Source organism: Oryctolagus cuniculus, chromosome 7, assembly GCF_051225735.1.
Source record: "Oryctolagus cuniculus isolate XC-2025 breed Fujian yellow rabbit chromosome 7, ASM5122573v1, whole genome shotgun sequence".
In the NCBI taxonomy this organism is placed as follows: domain Eukaryota; kingdom Metazoa; phylum Chordata; class Mammalia; order Lagomorpha; family Leporidae; genus Oryctolagus; species Oryctolagus cuniculus.
In genome coordinates this window covers 76,841,140-76,858,012 of record NC_142873.1, presented here as the reverse complement: position 1 = coordinate 76,858,012, position 16,873 = coordinate 76,841,140, and the positions used below count along the sequence as shown (strand labels likewise).

Below are 16,873 nucleotides of genomic sequence, written 5' to 3'. Positions count from 1 at the left end.
CTGCCTAAGCCCATTGTCTACTCTTCATTGTCGTCCCCCCAAGTCAGCCTCTTTTCTGTGTTTTGAATAAGACAGGCACATTTCTGCTTCAGTGCCTTTGCACCAGCTGTTGTGGGTGAAGGTGGGGCTGGAATAGTTCTCCTCCAGATCAAATTCTAATAAACTTGCAAAGTTTTGCCCAGTTGTCATTTCAGTGAGGTCTGTTCTGACCACCTTAAAATGCGACTCCCCCACTCCCAGGTTTTCTTACCCTGACCTGGTTTTCCTCCATAAGCACTTCATTTTTAATATACTATTTAATTTACTTAAATACTATTTAATTTACTTATTAAGCATGGTCATTATTATATGTTTTCTCCCATTAGAATTTAAATTAATAGTGATAAGGCAAGGATTTTTCTTCTTTTTTATTTCTTTATGTCACCTCAGAGTCTGACATAGAACATTCAGTACGACATTGGAAATAAATAATAAGAATCTAAGGCTCACCAGTTTAAAAAAACTTGTCAAAGACAGGTGAGCAACTTGGGTAACTCCAATCTCTCAGGTCTTATTTCCTGCTGTGCTACATTGGTGTTAATGTTGTACACTAAAATTATAAACCATATTTTCTGATTTTTAAAGAGTTGATTAGACACTGAAATGACTCGTTAACTTAGAACTAAAACTACATTTTTCCCATTAATATTATCTTTATGTCATTATGGAGCAATTTAATAGCACATGTAAATAATTATAATACACATATACTTGAATCCAACACTTACTTTCTAAAAATCTAATCTACAGGAACTTTTTATTTTTTGCTCATTCATAAGTTTACTGGCTAAATCAGAGGGTCATTGCAGTAGTATCTAAAGGGCAAAGTAGAAGGCAGATGACCTATTTAACCAAAGGGAAATATGTAAACAAATTACAGCACATTCCTACTATAGAATGTACCTCAGGCAGTTAAAAAATAAAACAAATCCCAATGTACTGACTGGGAAGAACATCTGAGCAAAAGCAAGTTGTAGAATAGTCTATACAGTACAATTCCATTTCCATTTTTTAAAAATATTTTTTATTTACTTATTTGAAAGTCAGTTACAGAGAGGCAGAGGCAGGGAGAGAGGTTTTACACCTGCTGGTGCATTCTCCAAACAGCTGCAACAGCTGGAACTAGGCCGATCGGAAGCCAGGAGCCAGGAGCTTCTTGCAGGTCTCCCATGTGGGTGCAGGGGCCCAAGGACTGGGGCCATCTTCCACTGCTTTCCCAGGCAATAGCAGAGAGCTGGATTAGAAGTAGCTGGGACTCAAACTGGTGCCTATAAGGGATGGTGGTACTGCAGGTGGCCACTTTACCTGCTATGCCACGGTGCCAGCCCTTCCATTGTTAAAAAAAATGTATTTATATTTATTGTTTTCAAGAATTATCAGATTTCAGATTTCTTTCAAGCTTTAGCTTTTTTTTGTATTTCCAGTTGAAATGAAGTTAATGTCAACCAAAATGACTTTTTAAATAAAAAGAATGTGCTCAGTAAAAATTAAAAGTAAACAGAAGTGGTCTGTCCCTCATCATACCTAATATTACATTTACAAACAAAATAGAAAATTTATCATTAGCAAAGAGCTGTTTGACTCCATTGAAGTATTCATTAAGTATGTATTCATTCAGTTAATTCATAAGACTAATTTTTTTTCAGGTTCGATCTGGAGCCAATGTTCTCATTTGTGGTCCAAATGGCTGTGGGAAGAGTTCTCTTTTCCGGGTTCTTGGTGAAGTAAGTGCAAATTGACCTCAGAATTTCACAGTCTTATTTTGAAATACTCTCCTACATTGTGAATTTCACAATTGTTTCTCCTCCTCCCCCACAGCTATGGCCTCTCTTTGGAGGACGCCTAACTAAACCTGAAAGAGGAAAGTTATTTTATGTTCCTCAGGTATGACCCTATTTATTTTGAAATCTTAAATCTTTGATTTAAAGACCTTTTTATTAATTTTTAAGATCTTCTAATAACTTTTGCTCTTTTACCATTAGAGACCTTATATGACCCTTGGAACACTTCGAGACCAAGTGATCTATCCAGATGGAAGAGAAGATCAGAAAAAGAAGGGGATATCTGACCTAGTAAGGCACTGTTTATATCCTGGACCTACCTGAAAGTATTCCATTTCATATTCTTTATCTTCATCAGTTAAGTGTTTTAAACGTCAAGTAGTTTATCCTAACTTGTAGAGCCTTTGGAAGCTTTTAATTACAGTCTTCCAAGTTGAGGTTAAATGATAACCACTTCACTTAAATACTACTCATTGAGTCTCTTAACTCTCTTTACACAACTTTCTTTTTGCATTGCCTGCTTATGCACAGTAATGTTCTCTTTAAGCTACCAGATCTATTTTGAGAAGTTCAGACTACATGTTGCTACTTTGTTTTCTAAAATGTATACCTCCTAAAGTGGTATTTGTAGTGGAATGATAAAGATTCCACTTTAAAAAATAAATCAAGATAGAGAATGTTGACTTTTAGTAAGCTTAATTGCAGCTTTAATCATTTCGTTGCAAGGTACTGAAGGAATATTTAGACAATGTCCAATTGGGTCATATCCTTGAACGTGAAGGAGGCTGGGACAGTGTTCAGGATTGGATGGATGTACTCAGTGGTGGAGAAAAACAAAGAATGGCGGTAAGTATCGAAGACATCGCACATACATGCAACTGGTTGCATAAAGTCACTTAGTCCAGCATTTTGATTAATTAAGATGCAAACTTTCTTAAGAATCTTTTTACTTACTTATCTATTGTAACAGTATTGATTAGTTTAAATGAAAAAAAGTACTTAGCAATATGTAAATTTCTAATTTTTAGAAATTCATAATATACTGCCAGTACCTGAAAGAAAAAATTGTAAATACAATTATATACCATTAATCCATTTTTCTAAAACTTAAGAGGAACTCTGAGAGGCACATGGGTGTTGGGTTATATGGTAATCCTGGTTGGTTCAAGATACTTTTAGTATCTTTCATGCTATAGACATCTGTTTGGTCACTCAGACTGTGGTCAAAAATAGCTGAAGGTGTTAGATGTTCAACTCCAACTTTATTATTTTATTCTTTATTCTGCTCTTGCCTTTTCCCTCTGTTGTTAAATTATCTTTGTTTCAAGTCTCAATATCTTCTACTTAAAAGTTACTCAGAGTTTTAATAATATATTTTCCTAATACAAAAAAGTGTTTGAAAGGAACTGTTGTAATTTTTACAATGATGAAACTTCAAAAAATGTACAAAACACTACATATCAAGAGTGATGCTTTTTTTTTTTTTTTTTTTTTTTTTGGAAGGTGGAGAGGCAGAGAGAAATCCCATCCACTAATTTCATTTCCCAGGTGCCTACAACAGCTAATACTGGGCCCGACATAAGGCAGGAGTCAGGAACTCAGTCCAGAAACCTGAGCTATCACTTGCTGCCTCCCAGCATGCGCATTAGCAGGAAGCTGGAATGGAGAGCAGACCAGCACTTGAACACAGGCCCTCTGATACTAGATATGTGGCTTCCTCTTAACCTCAGCTCCACATGCCTAACCCTGAGTAATACTTTGTGTCCCTGTTAAGAAGGGTAGCTTTTGAATAGCTTTAAAACTACAGGAAAATTGGCGTTAATCAAAGGATGTTTGGGTAAGAAGGGTCAGAATTTGAATTTGGGACATCAGAGGAAATGTAATAATACTGTTGAATGAAGAGAGGTCCAGTGAATACAGTCTAAGTGTAAGGAATAAGATTATTAATCCATTATTTTGAACAGTGAAAAAATTTAAACTTTTCACAGTATGAGCTAAAAATCTGCTTTGTGCAAGGCATTGTGCTGGGTGCCTACCCTTATAATCATGTTAGGAACTGCAAATATTCTCAACACACTGTAATGCTTTGTAGCCTTCAACTATAGCTACAGAGAAAATGCACTGGGATAATGATGAGGGAGAGATTGGTTTTGGTTTATTTTGTTTTTTAAAGATTTATGTATTTATTTATTTATTTGAAAGGCAAAGATACAGAGGGAGAGATCAAGATTGATCTCTTCCATCCACTGGTTCACTCCCCAAATGGCCACAACAGCCAGGATTGGGGGATGGGGGGAAATGGAGGAGGAGAGAGAGATCTTATATCTGCTGGTTCGCCCTGCAAATGGCCACAACAGCCAGGGCTGGGTCAGGCTGAAGCCAGGAGCCAGGAGCTTCCTATGGGTCTCTGATGTGGGTGCCGGGGCCCAAGCACTTGGGCCATCCTCTAGTGCTTTCCCAGGCTCATTAGCAGGAAGCTGGATCACAAATGGAGCAGCCAGGACACAAATTGGTGCCCATATGGGATGCTGGCACTGCAGTTGGAGGCTTAACTTTCTATGCCACAGCCCTGGTCCTGGGAAAAGATGGGATTTGAATGGCAGATCTCACTTAATCCTTCCAGAAACCCTGGGAAACATGGTACAGAGCCAGGACAAACTGGGGAGCTTCAGTAACTGCCCTGTACCGTACAGCGCTGACAGTTGGAACTGAGATCCAAGAGCTTGTGATTCTGACACCAGCGCCCTTACTCTTCACCAGAACATTTTGTAGCCTTCGGTGTGCAGGTGGAACCTCTCCAGTTCCCCTCTTCATTGTCCTTTAAAGTCTCAGATTTCTCTAACTTCCCTTGCACTCAACTGTCATCAGCCAGGATTGGTCCGGCTAATATCTTAAGTTGGGATATCTTATTTCTTGAACCAAAAGTTATCTTTTCTCTTTCATTATTCTTCCTCTTCCTGTTTAGTAATAGACTTTCTTATTTTGAATTATGAAAAAGTGTATATGTTAGAAAGGTTGGAAAATTTAAAAAAATATAAAGGAAACCAGACCTCTTACCAGAGAAACAACTGTTGTTACAGTTTAGTGTTTTTTTAAAAATGTACTTTTGTTGTTATTTTACTTTAGATTGGTAGCTACCTCCCTTCTTCAAACTCCCTGAGATCTCTCGGATATGAATCCCTCCCTTTTCTTAAAACAGCTCAGTCTTCTGCCTCCTTTCGTGTACAGTTCAGACCAGGGCCTAGCACGTAGTTGAAACTCAGAAGATCCTTCCTTCTTCCCTGCCTTCCTCTTTCCCTCCTTCCCTTCATCCTTTCCACCTTCCCTTCCTTTCTTTCAGTGGTTCACTCCCCAAATGCCCATAACAGCCAGGGCTTTGCAGATTGAAGCTTAGAGCCAGAAACTCAATCCAAGTCTCCTATGTGGTCGGCAGTAACCCAATCATTTGAGCCATCACTGCTGCCTTCCAGGGTGTGCATTCGTGGAAAGCTAGAATCAGGAGCCACAGCTTGATTAAACCAGGTACTCTGATATGGGATACAAGTGTTAAGTAGCATCTTAACCTCTGGGCTAAATGCCTACCCCAGGAGATAGTCCTGAAAGGAATGAAAAAATGATCCTTTCCCCTTTCCCACTTTTGACTTTGTCATGTTACCTAAACCCAGCTCAAGAGCAAGTGCTTATCCTGACATTTCTCTTCCCAAGCATGGGTACATAGCTGAAAAAAAAATATCAGACAATGATACATGGATTGGTGCCACCACTTTCATGATTTCCAGTCTTCGAGGGGTTCACAGTGTGGCTTGACAATCATTGTACTTGTTTCTATTCTTTTCATTTTTCTTGGTAATCAATAAACACTATCAATCTTGGATTTTCTACTCCATTACTAAGAGCGACTCACTTTGCACTTCTTAAAGAAAAAAGAGGCTTTTATTTTAGTTACATGGCATTTTTATTGACTATATTTTTATATACTGTATTGACTATATGCTAAGTATTTTACACAGGTTATCTCATTTAATCCTCACGGCAGCCCTGTGAGATAAGAACTGTGAATGTCTCAATTTGCAGAGTTAATTGAACTTTGGTGCAATGAGAAAGTCTGCCAAGCAGTCAGCTAGTAAACGTGTGTGGGTGGCTTGTCAAGCTCAGCCAGCCACATGCCTCCAGTGTTCATGTACGTGATCACTTCACAGCCTTCCTGTTGTGGGATCAAGTAGTTACCATTGTCGCGGCGAGAGAGCATGTGGTGAGATGCACATGGTGAGGAAGGTGTAAGAGCGCCTTGGGAGCACAGAGGACAGGCATTTTTTGAAAACCTTCTGATAGCTGTTCCTGCTAGTTAGCATTGTGTAGGCCTCATGTCGTCATTCTTCATGAGAAATGCCAGACGTCTCCATCTGTGTTTCACAGGCCCTTTCTCCTCCGAGTTTATCACACCCCTTACCTTCAGTTATGTACCCTCCCAGTCCCCTGCATTGGATCTCTTCTAGACCTTCTCTTTCAGAAAGACATTGTTCAGGTCTCTCTGACCTAAAAAACAAACTGCAGTAACCAAAAATCCTCTGTGGTCTGTACCTTTCATTTTCTGCATAGTTGAACTTCAGGATTGTCTGTACGTGCTGCTGCCCCTTCCTCACTTCATACAGATAGATGGAGATCCCAGGAAAACGTTTTGATTTAGTCATTTGCTTCTCAGACACTTGAATGCTACCCATATATGAATGTTGGATATATAGTAGTGATTAAAACAGACTCGCAGATTTTGTTACTCTAACAGTATATGTGGGTAGACAGAGACAGGCATTCAGGGCTGGTGTCCATATCCCATAGCAGAGTATGTGGGTTCAGGTCCCAGTTTCCTGTTGAGGTAAACCCTGGGAGGCAGTATATGATGGCTGCCACCCACGTGGGGGATCTGGGTAGAATTCCTGACTCTCAGCTGCAGTGACTACATCACAGTCTTTTAGGGAGTGAACCAGTAGATGGAAGTTCTGTTCGTCCATGTCTCTCTCTCTCTCAAATAATTTTTTTTTTTAAATAGACATACAGTTCACAATCTATGAAGTGCCAGAGAAATGTTACAGAAGGGACTTACCTTGACTGAGGGTGGGGATCAGAGTAGAGTTGCTGGAGAAAGTGACATTAAGCAGAAATTCAAAAATTAAAAGGAACATAGTAAAGCATTTGAGACATAGGCAAAGAATGAGATGGTGCTGAGCCTTTCAGGCCTGTAACACCTTGCTCTTGGCAGTTGAGAGGAGGCAGTCCTGGCTGGAATGTTGCGTGTAGAGAGTGTGAGTAGCGGTAAGATGGTGCAGGGCCTTGCAGGCCGTGGGAGAGTTTGAATCTATTCTAAAGGAAATAGGAAATTGTGGAAGGATTTTAAGTCAAAGAATGAAGTTCTCTTGACTTGCCATTCTGAGATTCTCGCTGGTTACATGGAGAATGGATGGGAGGGAGCAGAAGAGGGAGGAGGAGGCTGTAGTCAGAGTCATCAGGCCGGAGATGAGTGCACTGTGAACTCAGAACGTGATGGTGGAGATGGGTACAGGACTCCATGGAACAAAGTTGAATGGACTAAAAATGAGGGCGACACAGGGTGAGAGGGAAGAGGGTGGGAAGGCCTGAGGCAGACTCCTGTGTTCTAGCTGGGATGACTGTGATAATGCTGTTTTCTGAATGCTCAAGATTAGGGGAGAATGAATTTTTGAGAGAGAATCTAGCAAATGCATTGAATTTTAGACTTTTAAAGTCTGAGAGTCCAGGGAGATATCCACACAGAAAACTCAAATAGGGATTTTTATGTGTCTTCTGGAGATTAGAAAAGTATGAGTGGCCGGCGCTGCGGCTCACTAGGCTAATCCTCCGCTTTGTGGCGCCGGCACACCGGGTTCTAGTCCTGGTCGGGGTGCCGGATTCTGTCCCGGTTGCCCCTCTTCCAGGCCAGCTCTCTGCTGTGGCCAGGGAAGGCAGTGGAGGATGGCCCAAGTGCTTGGGCCCTGCACCCCATGGGAAACCAGGATAAGTACCTGGCTCCTGCCATCGGATCAGCGCGGTGTGCCGGCTGCAGCGCGCTGGCCGTGGCGGCCATTGGAGTGTGAACCAACGGCAAAGGAAGACCTTTCTCTCTGTCTCTCTCACTGTCCATTCTGCCTGTCAAAAAAAAAAAAAAAAAAAAAAGTATGAGTAATATATTTAGTTTGCACGATGTAAGTAGTATTTGAAATGATAAAGTTAGATGAGATCACTGAGAGATGCGATATAGGGAAAAGAGAAGACCCAGGAATGATCTCTGAGGGACCCCTACATGTAGTGGTCAAGTGCATAGAGAAACAGCAGCCAAGCAAGTGGGAGGAAACAGCATCATTTCACTGTCACTTTCGCAGAGAAGATAAATCGAGTAAGGATAGAGAAATGTCCACTGTAACGTGGATATCGTTGCTGGAATTTGTGTTAGTACGAGGTCAGAATCAACACTTCCCAGAAAATAAAATACTTGTGGAGAGTAAGCATGGGAAAATTCAGCATTCCAATTAATGAAAGAAGTGCAAGCTGTAACAATCCCGATGTTTTCACTTATAAAATTTGCATAGGTTTTAAGTAGTGAGCACTGACAACAAAAAATGTACTTACAATAGCAATATAAAATAAGTGCACGGGAACATTATTGGCAGGAATATTAATTGCTACCATTGCACAAGCAGCAGAATGTTTCATAATAGAGGCCTTTTCTTGGACCTGAGCCATCTATAGTCTGAATGCTAATGTTTGGTTAAAATATGTACATGCTGATCTTTTTTGCTTAGCAGATATTCGTTGATACTGTTATAAAACCCGGCTTCATCAGCCACATCAGTCTTAAGTTTTTTGCTGTATTTTGCCTGATTAAAAACAATTGGGATTTTATTTATTTTGTTTATATTTTTAGGAGTAGATTTTTTTGAATTTGAATAATTTTTATACTTTTGACTTAGAAGATTGCAAATGCATATTTACTTTAAAAGTAAAGTTTATTTTAGCTTACCAATTTTAGGCTTGCATGTGTTTACACAGAATATTTCTCTTTGTACTTTAGATGGCAAGATTATTTTATCACAAGCCCCAGTTTGCCATTTTGGATGAATGCACTAGTGCAGTTAGCGTGGACGTGGAAGGATACATTTACAGCCACTGTCGGAAGGTAAGTGCGGTGGGTTTGTGGCGGGGCGAGGGGGAGGGTCTGTGCCCCCTTCACGTTTACGCCCCGTCCAACCACGTATCTATCCAAAGAGAGAATTTCAAGTTGTTAAATAATGAAATTACCATCAGAAGGTGATAGCTTCCTTATTCAGATTTTTGGACAAATAGAGGAAAGAAAAAATTGGAAATACATTCTGTATATCATTCTCTTTAGCCATTTCTAAGATGTGAAACACATAATTAAACTTATTTCCTTTTTATCTCATTACTTATACTCAAAATTTTAAACTGATATTTTCTTAATGTGTTCCGTTAGCTTTATCTAAACATCATTTGTTTATCAGGAAAATCCAGCAATAATGATTTGATAATTTTTAATTTATTCATTTTATTATCTGACCTAACCAATATTTAGCAAAATTTCTTTTAGTAACTAAGTCTGAGGATTTCTACATTGCTTCCATTCTTTAAATAAATAGTAGAGTCAGTTGCTTTTTTTCTTTGATGAATGATTATCATCATCTGTATTATTAGATTTTAACAAGAGTAATAAATATAGTTTCTATGTAGGTAAATGAGGCGCAGGTATATTTTAGCATTTTATGCCTGTTCTTCGGGATTTACAATAAAACAAAAGGTTCGTTGCACATACGAGGATACTTCAAAAAATTCATAGAAAATCGATATTATGAAAAAAATGCATATAGATATCATAGTTGTTTTTTGTTGCACCAAAATTCCATTTTCCACAAACTCTTTAAGTACCCCTGCATATAATATGAATTCCTGGTATTCAGAGAGCGGCCCTGGATCTGCAGCACCATCATCACTGGGAGTTTGGCAGATAGGCAGCATCTTAAGCCCTGCCAGCTAAGAGTCTGCAGTTTAACAACTCTCCCTGCTGATTCAAATGCACATTGATACGTTTCAGAGGCGCGGTGCCATGAAGGAAGAATACAGTTGATACATTCATCTTTGTAGGAAGATTTAACTACTGATTTTATTTCTTGAATGGTTTGTTTTTTATCATTGAATTAGTTTTGACAATTTATAATTTTTAATTCATTTTCCATATTGTTTTTCAAATGTGTATTAGAGATGCTTCTGGTATTCTTTTATACCTAAACTCATATAGTCTGTATTTGACTAATGCTTCAGAGGCTCCTTGCTGGTGATTTTTGCCGTGCCGTTTGTGCTGATGTTTTAGCTATGAGCTATTCATCTCCTCTAAAAAGAGTAAATGATTTCTATAAAACATAGGTTCCATTTGAAGGAAGAAGAGTCATAAGGGGGTCACAGTGATAATTTAAATTAATGGTACATAAACCTAAAATGAAAGAACTCAAGCTTCAAAACCAGTATAATTTTAAAAATTAAATGCAGACAAAATTTAAGCACAATTTTGAACTTGTAGCATTAAACAAACCTATTATGCCATTTTGCTGATACTAAACCACTAGTTTGGGATTTAATTATGGAATGATAGAATGTGAGGCCTAGATCTTATATTCTGAATTTTGATTTTGTGCTTCCATTTAATTCTAGAATTGACTCCATTAAGTAGATATCTGATCCAATTATTGTAGAATCATAAACAGAGAAGTAGTACTTGAAATAAGCTGTTCATAATCAAATAAGTGTTGTATAGCTGAAATGTTTGGCTTATTAATACTGAATATATACTTAGTTCATTATGCAATTAACAACCAGTATAAGATCAATTTTACGAGACAGCCAAATTTATGACACATTAAAAATTTTAAATATCACTTTGGGCCAACAGAAGTATAGACACAAATTTGACTTAGAAATCATGGTAGAAATGATTCAAAATTACTTATGTTGAGTTTTTTAAAAATTGTAATCAAAATGAAAATTTAGGTTTAGAAATCATGGATATCATTTAGAAATGATTTCTAAATCCATGATTTCTAAATGCTAGTTCTGTTTTCAGATTTCTGCGGAATCACGTATCTGTCAGCCTTGAGTGTCATTTTGAGAAGCAGTGATCTAGAGCAGGATTTCTCAGTCTCGCCCCATTGACATTCGGGCTTGATCCTTCTTTTTTATTATTATTTTTATTAACATACAGATTGCATAGATACAGTTCTAATATGCTAACCATACTTCCCTCCCTCCCTCAATCCTCTTCCTTCATTTTTTCCTTTAATTTTTGCAATAATATACTTTGAATTTGCTTTATAATCACAGGCTTAATGCAACACTAACCATAATGTTCAATAAGAAATAGAAAGACCACTTTTCCACATTAGTATAGACAAGGGCTATAAACGATAATTAAATCAAATCATAAGATGTCCATTTCATTTTACACCTTTTTTTTGTATTCTGTATTAACTACATGTATCAGAGAAAGCATATGATGTTTGTCTTTGGGGGCTGGGCTTATTTCAGTAAGCTTAATGGTGTCTAGTTGCAAACCATTTCGCTTTCCCTGTAGTTGAGGAACTCCTGAGCCACAGCAACCACAGTCATATCTGTTAATGTTTTTCTGAAAATCTACAAGTATAAATCCTTACTCGAAATCTGAAATCCAGAAAGCTCTTAAAACCAAATGATTTTTCATAATTTTGTAGCAAGTCCATTTGGTAACAAAACCTGGCCTGAGCTAACTAATATGTAAACTCTTTGTTTATTGTCTTAATATCAGTGCCTATATGTGTTGCTGCAGAAACATTCATGTTTAAATACAGAAACTTGCCTTGGAACCCTCTGGGAATGTTAAATAATTCACTTCCAAAATCTGAATTCCAAGACATAATTCCCAAACAAGAATTTCCAGTATGTGAAAAGCAGGTTGACTATAGACACTACTATACTGATTTATTTTTTCCTGGTTTTGACCCCTGAAAATAGTTACTGTCACAGCTTAAAGTATATGGACTGGTTTAATTTGTCACTCTCTGTTATTCATATAGACCTAAGTCATTTTCTTCTTACTAGGTTGGCATCACTCTCTTCACTGTGTCACACAGAAAATCTCTTTGGAAACACCATGAGGTTTGTATTTCTTCATTGTATCATACAGTGACAATTTATTTTATTTAAATACATGAATTTAGGTGAATGTGATTTTAGATTTCATGATGTATATATCCTTAAAAACATATCCCTTAGGGGAAAAGGTACTTTTATTTCAATTTTATAAAGTAAGGCTTTCTTAAATATTGTTGTCAGTTTTCAAAGCCACAATGTATATAAACCATCCCTAGTAATAAATGAGAGATGTTAGAGAACCAGATAATGGATCTCCAGCTTTTAAAGTGGCTGTTTTATAGTAACTGACAAATTTGTATAACCTTACCACAAATATAGCTAAGTAAACTTTTTGTTATCATCCATTGTGGACAGAAGGGGATAGAGTCTTAAGAATTAGATGGCAAAAAATTGAGGGGTATATGTCAGCATTATAGGGGGAAATTGATGATGTGAGCTGTGTTATTGTTGCACTGTAGTACAGTGGGATTCATTGTGTCATCACCTTGATTGACAAGACATGATGATGAGTTTTACATTGGGGCAGCAGTCTTATTCTGGGCTTCAGCACTGCCATTCTCATGTGGCTGGTCTTTTCCACTCTTACTGTGAAATGCTGAAAACCTGAAAATAAACCCAGTTTAATTCACTTAAATTTCTTTCCACCTTCCATCTTTCTTTTTATTTTCCTTCCTAAATGATACAGACATTTTAGGTGAAAGGAAGGATTTGAGGAAAGCTGGAACAATGATAAAGGATATTGTGTCCCATAAAAGATGTCTGGTTGGCTGGCACCATGGCTCACTTGGCTAATCCTCCGCGTGTGGCGCAGCACCCCAGGTTCTAGTCCCGGTCGAGGCGCCAGATTCTGTCTCGGTTGCTTCTCTTCCAGTCCAGCTCTCTGCTGTGGCCCGGGAAGGCAGTGGAGGATGGCCCAAGTGCTTGGGCCCTGTACTCGCATGGCAGACCAGGAGGAAGCACTTGGCACCTGGCTCCTGGCTTTGGATCAGCGCAGCACGCTGGCCGTGGCAGCCATTTTGGGGGTGAACCAACGGAAAAGGAAGACCTTTCTCTCTGTCTCTCTCTCTCTCTCACTGTCTAACTCTGCCTGTCAAAAAAAAAAAAAAAAAGGTCTGTGGTTAAGTCCCACTTTTGCCAGTACTGGGCTAGGTGTCAGGAAGGGTGCAGGTTAACTGACTGAGTTCCCTGGAGCCACATGGTGTAGATGATGGTCCACAGGTGGTAACGTGACTTCACACTCGACTACTCTGGCCTCACTGGACGGATCTCTCACCTGGAAGTCCTTAGTTAAATATAATGAAATGCTTTGTAGTTTTATAGATTTTAAAGATAGCTTTTTGTTGTTTTGTGCCAAATAATTTGCCCATTTTTCATGAATTGAATGTAAAATTAAAAAACTAGCTGTTGAAGCAGTTTCAGGTGCACCCGAGCCTTTGAGTTTCCTTAGGTATTTGGGAACATTATAGCCATGGACAGTGAGAGGATTGGGTTTCCCCTTTCGTCTTCTTTTGGAGGCACACACAAATAAGCCACAAAGCAAGCATCAGGCCAGTGATCTTGTGCAGGAGGGGAGCACGGAGACTGGGATGTTAGGGGCCAGAAGAGCTAAAAAATAGTAATACAGGAAAAAAGCCAAAAATCTTTCTATAAAGTAAAAAGTCACCAAATAAAACCAGAAAGCTTTTATAACTGTTGTCCTAAATGTCTTCAAAGGATGGGTTATAGAGAGACATTATACAGTTCTTTTTCCCCTCTGATAAATCAAAAGAACAAACAAAAAACCTTAAATTATGGATTCCAAGCTGATCTAGAAAGTGAGCTAAAAGAAGTGATAAAGACCACCCTATTCATTAGTCTTGTGCAGTTCACCCTACTGGTAGCCCAGATCCTTGGGTGTGGAGTTGTAGAAGCATTGTAATGTGTCTGATGCTTATTGATCAGGAAATTTATATTTTAGTTCTCAGAAAAGTATTATATCCACTCTAACTGATTTCTCTCATTTTTCCCATAGTACTACCTGCATATGGATGGCAGAGGCAATTATGAATTCAAACAGATAACAGAAGATACAGTTGAGTTTGGCTCTTAGAGAAATCTGGAGAACTGACGCACTGCAATGAAACAATTACAGAATACACTTAAAAATACAAAATACCTTGTAAAATAAAAATTGAGCTTGTTTTTTTTTAAAACAAAGCAACAAATTAGATATAGAATAATGGAGAACAAGTTGTTAAACCATTTAATATTATATAGGATATTGCCAATTGTGTATATGTTGGTTTAATCATTAATATGTACTAAGAATGTCCTTATTCTTGTGGTTAAAAACCTGCCTAAATTAAATTGGGCTTAAATCAGTGTAACCTGATTCATCCTGGGATGTAAACCATTTGAAGTCAGCTAATTTGACTTTGATGCCTCTATCTTTTCCTTCAGTGAAGAACCCTATTTAAAACTGGGGTCATCACTCGTCCTCTTCTAACTTTGAACTTCATTTTCTTTGTCCCATGGTAATGGGAACCAAACAAATCATAATGTGTTATTAAAAATATGTAACGTTATTGCGTAATAGCATTTATCACACGGTTAGCAGATTTCTTTAGTTGCCAGTTATATTCATTCCTTGTATATGCCTTGGGGTGCATTTGACTCTAGGAATGCCATTTGGATTTTCTTTAAGTAATAGGTGTGTCCCTCTCAGTCTGCAGGATTGACTTGTTTGGAGGGTTTTTTAGGTGATGTATGTAACAAAAATGTATGTGCAGCCATGCTTACAAGGGATGGTTTCTGTTTGTCACACCTAATCTTCCCAATGTTTGGGATTTTAATACACAAGATCCTTACCTGTCAAACTCGTGCTCTTACGAGATTTGGAATTTTTAAAAGAATTGGACGGAAGTGTGTGTGTGTGAGAAGCCATTTGTTAGAAGCTGGTGGTTGTATGGTGTCTGACTCCAGATGAGCCGTAGGAATGCACTGTGGGAAATAATGCACTGAATATGCAGTACCGTCACTGTCTTTGACCGTGGTTTATGTTTAAAAATAGGTTACAAAATGTTATGCACATGAATGAATTCTTTTTCCTGGGTGCTGGTTTATCTCTGTGAATCCTGAATAACTTTCTGTATTTGGGTTGTTAGGCTGAACAGTTTTGAGAGAAACTCACTCAGCTCAGCAGCCCACCGTTCTTGATCACATGTATTATTTGCACCAGGAAAGATGAAACAGAATAGGATCAAAAAGCTAGATGGGAAAGCAGTTTTATCAAACTGGGGCTCACAAAGGGGCATTTTATATTCTCGTTTCTGTATAACTGGTTTTGTTTTTAGCAAAATTAACTATAATAATCACTGGTTACCAAAGTAAACATAATGTACTGATTCCATAAAACTTACCTTTCAGTTTTTACCACTTCTCTTTAGCAACCTTGTATACTTATTTTCTGTTCAGATTATAAACAATCAGATACTCTATACAAACTTTGATTATTCCCCCCTCCCCTCCCAGTATCTAAATACAGAGCTGTTCATACATGGTTCATACAATTTTGACTTGAAAAAGCAAAATAAATTAACATTCAGAAAGCTATTTAACATCCAGTGTTTCTTTTTAAAAAGTCTTATCTAGTATGATATTTAATCGAATTAACTTCTCTTTTAGAAAAGTCCATTAAGTCTTCAGTGTACTTCACAAATGCGACCAAATAGTCAGGAGACCTTGAAGGATGTTAGCAGTCCTGGGAAAGATTTTACGTCGTCAGAAGCTGGGGATTTTCAGATTCCCAGGTTCCCCCAAGTCTCTCCATGGAAGTATTCACCTTGCTGCTCCTAATTCCTTCTGTAATAGATCGTAGCCGTGACAAAAACATTTTTGGAATGTTCCCTCTATTTTTCCTGTTATTTAATAGATATTAAACTGCTGCACCATTGAGGTATTGAGGCAGCAGCTGGTGGGGGATCACGGTGGACGGTCACGTGAGAAGGCCTACGGGGAAGGAATCCAGCCTCTGCAGAGCATGCTGGGCTGTGAGTCCTGGTCCATGTCATCCCCGTGAACGTCTCCACAGACTACACTGGGAAGTGGTAGTTTCATTGGAAGAATAAGCCAGTACAAAATGTGTCACTCTGTACTCACAGCCTGTACCTGAAAGCAAGTGAATGTTCTTTAGCACTGTTAATTATAAAAAGCTATTTATTTTTCTAAAGCTACATTAGTAATTTTTCTTGGGTAAAGAACGGAAGTGTTCTGATCTTTTCTATAAACAAGTCCTATGAATGTTGTTTTTAAAAAAAATCCAGAAGAAAAAAAATGGAAAACAATCCTCTCCCTACCCGCTAAGGTCATCCATTTTAAACTTTTAATTGGGCCGGCGCCGCGGCTCACTAGGCTAATCCTCCGCCTTGCGGCGCCGGCACACCGGGTTCTAGTCCCGGTCGGGGTGCCGGATTCTGTCCCGGTTGCTCCTCTTCCAGTCCAGTTCTCTGCTGTGGCCCGGGAGTGCAGTGGAGGATGAGCCAAGTGCTTGGGCCCTGCACCTGCATGGGAGACCAGGAGAAGCACCTGGCTCCTGGCTTGGGATCAGCGTGGTGCACCGGCCACAGCGGGCATTGGAGTGTGAACCAATGGTAAAGGAAGACCTTTCTCTCTGTCTCTCTCACTGTCCACTCTGCCTGTCAAAAAATAAAAATAAATAAATAAAAATAGCATTACAATATCAACTAGTGAAGTGCAAGATTTCTACAGTCAATTCATGCAAACACATAAAAACTGACAAAATAATAAATGAGATAAATGGAGAAAAATGTAAAAGGTGTCTTACTGGAGCCGCCACGACATCTGGTGGGTGG

General features: G+C 38.6%; 1 protein-coding gene across 5 annotated transcripts in view; it reads left to right on the top strand.

Annotated features, from left to right (window-relative positions):
- The window catches only part of ABCD3 (ATP binding cassette subfamily D member 3), an 80,344-nt gene extending 64,730 nt beyond the window's left edge, over positions 1-15,614 (top strand). For all 5 annotated transcript variants that reach the window (XM_002715849.6, XM_017346066.4, XM_089337059.1 and 2 more), the window contains 7 exons: positions 1,686-1,763; positions 1,858-1,923; positions 2,022-2,111; positions 2,547-2,666; positions 8,902-9,006; positions 11,970-12,026; positions 14,035-15,614. In XM_002715849.6, the coding sequence (XP_002715895.1) occupies positions 1,686-1,763; positions 1,858-1,923; positions 2,022-2,111; positions 2,547-2,666; positions 8,902-9,006; positions 11,970-12,026; positions 14,035-14,112 (594 nt within the window). In that variant the 3' untranslated portion in view covers positions 14,113-15,614. The remainder of the gene's footprint in view (positions 1-1,685; positions 1,764-1,857; positions 1,924-2,021; positions 2,112-2,546; positions 2,667-8,901; positions 9,007-11,969; positions 12,027-14,034) is intronic.
- Positions 15,615-16,873: the final 1,259 nt, after the last annotated feature.